Source organism: Phacochoerus africanus, chromosome X (genome assembly GCF_016906955.1).
Source record: "Phacochoerus africanus isolate WHEZ1 chromosome X, ROS_Pafr_v1, whole genome shotgun sequence".
Lineage (NCBI taxonomy): Eukaryota > Metazoa > Chordata > Mammalia > Artiodactyla > Suidae > Phacochoerus > Phacochoerus africanus.
The window spans coordinates 61911353-61920158 of record NC_062560.1 but is presented as its reverse complement, the minus strand read 5'-3'; the positions used below and the strand labels follow the sequence as shown (position 1 = coordinate 61920158).

At 56.7% G+C, this 8806-nt stretch overlaps 1 protein-coding gene across 1 annotated transcript; it reads left to right on the top strand.

Annotated features, from left to right (window-relative positions):
* The first annotated feature begins 329 nt into the window (after positions 1-329).
* On the top strand, positions 330-4341 carry LOC125118592 (uncharacterized protein CXorf49 homolog). The gene is made up of 6 exons (XM_047765255.1): positions 330-1748; positions 2345-2501; positions 3064-3140; positions 3396-3441; positions 4029-4070; positions 4188-4341. Exons 1-5 carry the CDS (start codon positions 450-452, stop codon positions 4067-4069), a joined length of 1620 nt encoding a protein of 539 aa, XP_047621211.1. The 5' UTR covers positions 330-449; the 3' UTR covers position 4070; positions 4188-4341.
* Positions 4342-8806: the final 4465 nt, after the last annotated feature.

The window sequence follows — 8806 nt, the reverse complement described above, 5'->3', positions numbered from 1 at the left end:
TCAGACTCGGGGCTGAGACTCTAATTGGAAAGGGGAGGCGGGACAGGAGAAGGTAGGAGGAGGGGCCTGAAAGCAGCACTGTCACCTTGAGGTCACCTGCTCCCATCCACAGCCAGCTGGCCAACTGCACAGAGCCCCCCCGGCACCCGCCTGGCAGCAAACCAGAGGCCCTCGACCCCATTGGTTGGGCCTCGAGGGGCGGGCCAACAGGGCGCGCGCTGGTTGGCTAGGTCCGGACCAATGAGGAGGCCCCGAGACCGGCGTCCTCGAAGGCGCGAAGAGAAGCCGGGCGTCTTTTGAGGCGAGCGCGGGTGACGCCTGTGGTGGCTGAAGCCTCCCGTGGCTGAAGATCCCGACCGCGACCGTTACCCCGACCGCGACGCGACGCGGCGGTGACTGCTCCGGGGCGACCGATCATCGCCCCGAAACCGGGGCCGCCTAAGTCCGACATGAGCTCCCCGGATGAGGTGTCTGTTTGGGGAGCGGGTTTCGGCCCGGAGGGTGGGGAGCCGGCTGGCGTCCGCCCCGCGGGCCCCGGAGCCCAGCGGGGACCAGGCCCAGGCCCCGACGCGGGGCCACCACAGAGCGGCGAGGGCGAGGGCGGGGGCGGCTTCCGGGACCCCAAGGGCTTCGAGTCAGAGACGGAGGAGCTGGAGGCGGGAGGGCTGGTGCTCTGGGGCCGCGAAGGCCGACCTGGCTCCCCGGCCGACGACAAGGGCGTCGCCCTGGATCTGGCCAACGAGTCTGCGGCGGCCATCCTGCGGCAGCTGGCCGACCTGGACGTGCTGGGCGTCCGCAGATCCCCGTCCCCCGAGAGCTGCGCCCCCGCCGCCGCCGCCGAAGTGTCAGCGGTGTGGGCCGGCCTCGAGGCGGGTGCCGGCAGTGGAGGCGCGTCCGCCCAGGGCTGTGGAGAAGCGCAGCAGGCTCTGGCCCGCTGTCTCCACCTCGGTGGGCCCGAGGCGGGCTGGGCCTGGCCGAACCGGAAGAGAGGCACTAAGAGTAGGTTGCCCTTGGCTGCCAGTCGCCAGCGGCCCCCCGCGGAAGGCCCGGTCGGGCTGCCTTCCGACCCCGAGTCCTCCGACGAGTTCGGTGAGATACAGCTGATGAGGGTGAGCATTTACCCCAGGGGAGGAGGCCAGGCCCAGCCCTGCAGCCCCGAGGCTCCCGGGTTCACACTCCCGCACTTCCAAGTCAGGGAGAATTTCCTCCACGTGCCAGGCGCTTTCCTGGCCCCTGCTCTGCGAGGGTTCACTTCGGTTGTGGAAAGGCAGGGCGTTGGAGAGCCGGACATCTCTTCCCCTAAGAAAATGCAAAGCATCCTCTGGGGGAAGGAGGGAAGCAGGCCCAGCTACCCGGGGGCTGCTGTGGCTGCGGCTGCGGTGGCGGCGGCGGCTGCGGCGGCGGCGGCTGCTGCTGCGGGCGGCCTGCCCAGGGCCACTCCTAGGAAGAAGGGGGCCCAGGAGAAGAAATCCCTCGGGGGAGCCTCCGCCCTCGCCCTGGGGAGAACCTTCCCTCCCTGGGGGCAGCGAGTCTCGGCAGCTCCCCTGGAACCGGCCACCTTCCCCCCGATCGCTGGTGTTCCGCTGCTTGGGAGGTCCAGGAAGTATTCCTTGGTCCCTTCGGGAACCAAGCAGTCCAAGCACGCGGGCGCTGGGAAGAAACCCGCCGCCAGGAGGGCAAGGGAGTCCGAGCTGGTGGTGGCTGGAGAAGATAACGACCCAGACGGAGACCAGGTCCCAAGGGGCCAAGTGAGTAGGCCATGCTCCGACCCTGCCCCGACCCTCCCCGCCGCCCCCAGGCCGCTCTTCCTCTTTCCCTCTGCTCCCTCTGTCTATCCCTCGGGGGTCTTCAGCGGGCACCCCTGGGTCATTGGGTCATTAGGATGCCAGATGGGGGTCGTCCGACTAGGGACACACATGAAGGGAGCACTTTGAGTGAGCAGGGCACGGCTCTGCACCCTGGGCCCATGTCCCACCTCCTGCCCCAGGCAGGGGCTGGGATGGAAGAAGGAGGGGCTCGGAGCTGAACTGGATCTGGGGACACCTTCAGCATTTGGCCTGCAAAGCTTCAGTGTTTGGACTCAAGGGCCTCCTGATTCCTGCTTCCTAGCTGTTCCCCAAGCCTTCCTGGAGGGGGCGTGGGCCTTCTCAGTGCCCCACACTTGTCCCCAGCTCAGCCCTGCCTGCCGGCCTGGGGCTGACTGAGGGAGAAGGTGCGAATGGGATCAGCCTCTCTCCATTCCCTGCCTCAGCCCAGCCCCGAAACACACGTGCCCACACAGGCACACAGAGCCATGGACACGCAGGCCCCCTCAGTCCAAATGGGTGAGAGAGTTTTGTTTCAGCTTCCAACACACAGGCCAGGGCCATCTTGTCCGTACCTGCATCATGGGTATCCCAGCAGCGGCGACCTCAGCACCAGAGCCCCCCACGTTCCAGGAGACTCAGAGCCCTCGGCCCTGAACCAGGTAGCCGTCATGGCCAGAGGGCCTGCACCCTCAGGTGAGTCTGGTGGGTGTGAAACGCTGGGAAGGGAGAGGAGAGGAGGAGAGAGACCTCGGCTCTGTCTCCGCTGGGAGCTCAGCCTTGCCCCCAGTCCGCTTCTCCCACAGGAGACAGGGCTTCGACAGGGCTGGCCTTGAGCCACATCATCCTCTGGGTGGGGTTTGCACCGCAAGGGGGGCTGGTGGCAGTGCCCCAAACAGCTGCTTGCGGCAGAATGGTCTTTTCTGTTCAGTCCCTTTCGCCCACAGCGCTCTCCCAGGTGCTGGCGGTGGCCGCAGCTCCGGAAGGGTTGGACCCAGGGCCACTGTCTTTAGACACCACGGTCTGGTCGGGGCGGGGGTGGGGGTTGGGTGGGGGGAAGAAACAGCTGCCCCTGGGGAACAGGGGAGCGGGCAAGCCCAGGGGGAAGGTTGGAGCTGCCGGGCAGAGCAGGGGCAGCTTGTTGCCCCCAGAGGGTGGTGCTGCCTCACCTCCCCTTAGGCCCCGCTGGACCCTTCCCTCCCCCCGCCGCCCCCACTGGGAGCCTGGCAAGCTGGATTGTGTGTCCTTTCCCTCTCAGGTGACCTGGAACCCCTTGACCATCCCCCAAGACATGAAAGGCAGCAGCAGCCGCCAGGGGCACAGGGCTGTCCTCGGGTAATGCCAGAGGGCTCCTGGAAATGCAGGCCCCAACTAGATGGTGGGATCTGGGTCCGGGTTACACGGACATATGTGGGGACCCCTCCCCGCTCCCATCCACATCCCAGGGAGCGGCGTGCCCCCTTTCCACGGAGGAGCTCTTGCCGGTCCTAGCCGCCTGGCCTTGGGATGTAGGGTCCGAGGGGCAGGGGAAGGAGTGAGGAGGCCAGAGTGTACTAATCCTTTCTCTTCCTCTGGTGTCTGTGGGCCTAGTGCCTCCTGCTACAGAGAGAAATCGACGACCTGAAGGAGCAGCTTGGTATGAGGAACCAGGGACAGAGGGCGGTGTCCTAGTGCAGAACCTGGGTGGGGCGGTGGGGTGGGGGTGGGCCGCAGGTGCAGGAGGCCCTGCAGAGACCAACATTCCTGGGGGGAGGAGAACCTAGAGGCCTGGCCCTGGAGCCCGCTGTGCATGTACAACTAGGTATGTGTGCAAAGAGCAGGGGCGGGGGGGGGGGGGGAGAACTGCAAGGACACTTTGCAAACCAGAGTAAGTCCTGGAGAACAACTTCTGTTAGGATGTTGAGAGATGCCCCGTTGATTTTTCCCTGTGGCTGCTGCTCGGTATGGCCTCTAAGGTTCTTCCTTGACTGTTTGTGTGTGTGACAAGTTCTGAGTGGTTCTGGCATGCCCCAAAGGTTGAGAGCTGCTGGCACATTTTGTTTCCCTTTAGGAAACATTTCCACATGTCATTCGGGTGGTGGGGGAGTGCTCAGGCCCAGGGCTCTTTGCATCAGGACTAGAGGGGGTTTCAGATTGCAGGGCTAGGAAGTTGCCCACGGGGACCTGGGTGGGCTTCTCCATCCGTATGTCTGGAGCGCCTGCTTATGCCTCTCCCCATTGCAGCCGCCATGCGGTACCTGGCTGACATGTTCCAGACCCTTTGAAGTGAGTGTTACACACACCATACCCCTTCCCACAGCCCTGGCTGTGGAGCGGGACTGTGGAGCGGGACTGTGGGCCGGCCCTGGCTTGAGGCTCTTCCCTGACTCTGCTGTTTCACAGGTTGAGCCCTGCATCTTCATGCAAGAGGAGCGGCTGGTGCCTTTGGGGCCCGGGAGGTGCTGTGGCCAAGCTCGGTCCCTCTTGTTCTGCCTCAGCCAGAGCTTCCTCTCCCTCTTGTTTTGCCCCTCCCCTGCCTCAGTGTCATGGCAGTTTCAAATTAAAGTCGTTTCAGTTAAGGTACATCTCGTAGCCTGTCCTCTCTTGGGGCTGGGGTGGGTGGGGCGGGGAGAAGTCGTGGGTCGTGGAAGACCGGGGGCTGCTCCATGGCAGAGCCTTTTCCAGAACTGTCCCCTCTGGCATCCTGTGGTGCGCCTTCTCCCTGTGGGGAGTCCAGGGCAACCTTTGCCACCATCCCTGCAACCTGGCCCGCTGCGTGCCCCGGGTCTGAGTTCTGTGTGGGGCTCTGCCTGGCCACGTCGGCGCAGTCGTCCCTTTCCCTTGCAGGCCCTCTTCCGGTTCTCTCCAAACCCCTCCCCCTTTGGGGGTCTGTTGGTTCCCATTCATCGCTGCCATCCATCCTCCCCATCAGCAGGAATGCACGGCCCCCTTCCAGAGTGCCAATCGCCCCACCTTCCCTCCCTGGGATCACTGTCCTGCTGCCCCCATCCACCCTGCTTTGCTCTGAGCACCTTTGATCCCTCCCCTGGGTCGGCAGCCTTCCCTGAAGGTGTACTTCAACAGGCGCAGAGACTGTGGTCCAGACTCTGTAAGCCCGTCAATGAGCAAAAGCAAGGGTCCGATCTCCTTTGTTCAGGAGACCTTGTTAAATCCCCAGTGCATAGGAAGGGGTTGATGCAGAAGTCACCAAACCCCAGGACAGGGCTTGGGACTCTCCAAATGTTGCGGTCACTGGAGAAGACTCTGGATCCTACTCTGTGATCCTGTGATGTCTGACAGCTGATTTGGTCATGGATGGAATGAGAATGGGACACTGGCTCCTCAGAAGAGCTCATCTTGGAAGCAGGGGATCTCTGTAGGAGACCGCCCAACATGAGCTACCCAGGATGGGGCAAGATGGGCGCAGTGAGGATGGGAAGTAAGGTGTGACCGCATCTGGACACTAGGGTGCACTTGGGTCCACCCTTTCCCCATAATCTCAGGCTGGTGCCCTTCCAGGCTGAGTGGTGTGAGCTCAGGTGACCCTATCACCACGTGGGGGGTGGGACAGGTCACAGACTTCAGGGTCAGAAAGGAATATCCTTGGGGCTTAATCCTTCCACTCAACCCCCTCCCTGGAGAAGGCAGGCATGATTTTAGGGCATAGCTTTTATTCTGAATCTGAGCCAGTGGTTGTTGCTTGGCAGGGTGACACGTGACACTAAATTTTTTAGATACCTTCCAGCTGGGGGTTTTGCCCACCGAGACATGCAGGCACCTGGTACCCGGGGAGGAGTCTAGCACGAGCCCTGCCCCAAGGGGCAGGGGGCTGTGTTCAGCAGGGTGACCAAGTGGAGAAGCTCATTGAAGGGGACATGGGAGGGTGTGACCACGACCCTTGGTGACGCGTTTTACCAGCCTGCCTTCCGTCCTCTGTGCACACAGTCTCTCTGACCAACCACTTCATAAAAATGTTGCTGAAAACAGGTACATGATAGGCCATGGCTTGGTCCTGAGCCTTCCAGTTCCAGCGGCACTAAGTGGCAGGTCGGGCATGGGTTAAAGAAACACATCTTTACCTGGGGCCCCGGGGGTAGGAGGAGGTTGGAACTCCGCCCTTATTGGCTGCAAGCCCCTTCTCCAGGCCCGCAGGCAGTGGCAGTTGGCCGGCAGAGCCCTAGACCCCATCCTGCCTGGTTCTGCTACCTGTCCCACTCCTGAGCAGATGCCCCTCCCACCCCACCAGCACCAGCCCCGGGACCTGCCAATAGCTCTCCCTGGACTTGGGAGGGGAGACTGGCACAAACAAGGAAGGTAGGAGGAGATGAACCCTGGAGATGGAGCTGGCGGTGGTGGGCAGAGTAATCGTGCCCAAGGATGTCCATGTCCTAATCCCTGCAGTTGGCTAATATGTTACCTTGCATGGCAACAGGAGGCTTCGCTTGCACATGCAATAAAGGCTGCTTCTCAGCTGACTTAATGTGAGGAGGCTCTCACCTACATTGGTCAGGTCTGGCCAGGCACACTGACGCTGCCAGCGTTGCCATGTGCACTTATGAAGTGTGCTGGGTGCCCCTGTGCTTGTGCAGTGTTGAAGTCCTGATAAGTACCCCCTCATAAACAGGAGGACAGGCCGGTAGTTTTGGACTCTCCTTTTGTTCCAAGCCAATTCCGCCTCCCTAGGCTTTTGAGGTAACCACTGTCCTGACTTTTCCAATAATCATTCATTTTTTTTTAGAGGCTTACCTTGCTCTTTAATAAAATAACTCTTCCAGGGAGTTCCCATCGTGGCTCAGCAGAAATTAATCTGACTAGCATCCATGAGGACACGGGTTTGTTCCCTGGCCTTGCTCAGTGGGTTAATGATCCGGCGTTGCCTTGAGCTGTGGTGTAGGTCGCAGACGTGACTCGGATCCTGCATTGCTATGGCTGTGGTGTAGGCCAGCTGCTTCAGCTTTGATTCGGCCCCTAGCCTGGAACCTCCATATGCCGCGGATGCAGCCCTAAAAAATTAAAATAAAATAAATAAAATAACTCTTCCAAAGTTATAAAAGATAAATTGCATTGAATTAAATATAAACACACTATACGTATACACATTATATAGAGCACAGGCCTTCAATACAACAAATAAATACGAACAGATCACTCCACGTAACTATATCCACGTGATGGAAAGTACACTGCACATCCAGAAGTTCTCGTGTCCCTTTCTTTGAAGGAACCCAAATGGATAAGTCTCCATACTGTCTAAATTCATTTGTTTCACATTCTTGAGAAGGCCAGTATACAGGGAGATAAAACAGATTGGCGGTTGCCAAGGTCTGGGGATTGAGAAGAGTGGCTAAACTGCCGAAGAGCAGGAAGCAATTTTGGTGGTGATGAAAATGTTTTTTATTTTGATCATGATAGAGGTTCCTTAACAGAATGTGTTTATAAGGACTTATGGACCATGTGTGTTAATTACATCTCAATAATCCCATGTTATTAAAAAATTGAAAAAAGTACACTTGGAATGGATATTGATACTTAATATTTATTTTTTTCTAAACATGAGGATCATAATTTTCTCCTATAATCTGTTAATATGGAATATTATATTACCTTATTTTCTTAAATCAAGTGTGTATTCCTGTGATGAATCCAGCCTGGCATATTACGTATTTTCCTTTTTATATCTTGTAGGATTTTTTTTTTTGTCTTTTTTGCCATTTCTTGGGCCGCTCCCGCGGCATATGGAGGGTCCCAGGCTAGGGGTCCAATCGGAGCTGTAGCCACCGGCCTACGCCAGAGCCACAGCAACGCGGGATCCGAGCCGCGTCTGCGACCTACACCACAGCTCACGGCAACGCCGGATCGTTAACCCACTGAGCAAGGGCAGGGACCGAACCCGCAACCTCATGGTTCCTAGTCGGATTCGTTAACCACTGCGCCACAACGGGAACTCCTGGTTTTTTTTTTTTGAGGATTTTGATTGCTAATATTCTTTCTCTGATTCTTGCTTCTATGCCATGAACATGTGGATTGACCTATGATTCTCCTTCCTCAAACTGTCCTTGATAGGATTTTGTATCAAGGTTATTCCATCCTCAGAAAATGAGTAGGGGAGTATCCCACCTTTTCTATTTTTTCTAAGATTTTGTGTCAAATTGAAATTATTTATGCCTAAGATGTTTGTCAGGATTCAGTTGGGAAGCCTGGAGGTTTTTGTTAAAAGTGTTTTGACTACTGGAACACTTCTTTATGGTTATCGAACAATTCAGGTTGGCTATTCCTTCTTGAATCGGTTTTGGCAAGTTATTTTTTTTTCCATTTTAATGATTTTTATTTTTTTCCATTATAGCTAGTTTACAGTGTCCTGTCGATTTTCTACTGTACAGCATGGTGACCCAGTCACACATACACATATACATTCCTTTTTCTCACATTATCATGCTCCATCATAAGTGACTAGATATAGTTCCCAATGCTATACAGCAGGATCTCATTGCTTATCCATTCCAAAGGCAAAAGTTTGCATCTATTAGCCCCACATTCCCAGTCCATCCTGCTCCCTCCCCCTCCCCCTCCCCCTTGGCAACCACAGGTCTGTTCTCCATGTCCATGATTTTCTTTTCTGTGGAAAGGTTCATTTGTGCCATATATTAGATTCCAGATATAAGCGACATCATATGGTATTTGTCGTTCTCTTTCTGACTTACTTCACTCAGGATGAGAGCCTCTAGTTCCATCTATGTTGCTGCCAATGGCATTATTTTGTTCTTTTTTATGGCCAAGTAGTATTTCATTGCATATATATACCACATCTTCTTAATCCATGCATCTGTCGATGGACATTTAGGTTGTTTCCATGTCTTGGCTATTGTGAATAGTGCTGCAATGAACATACAGGTGCATGTATCTTTTTCAAGGAAAGTTTTGTCTGGATATATGCCCAAGAGTGGGATTGCTGGGTCATATGGTAGTTCTATGCATAGTTTTCTAAGGTACCTCCCTGCTGTTCTCCATAGTGTACCAGCTTA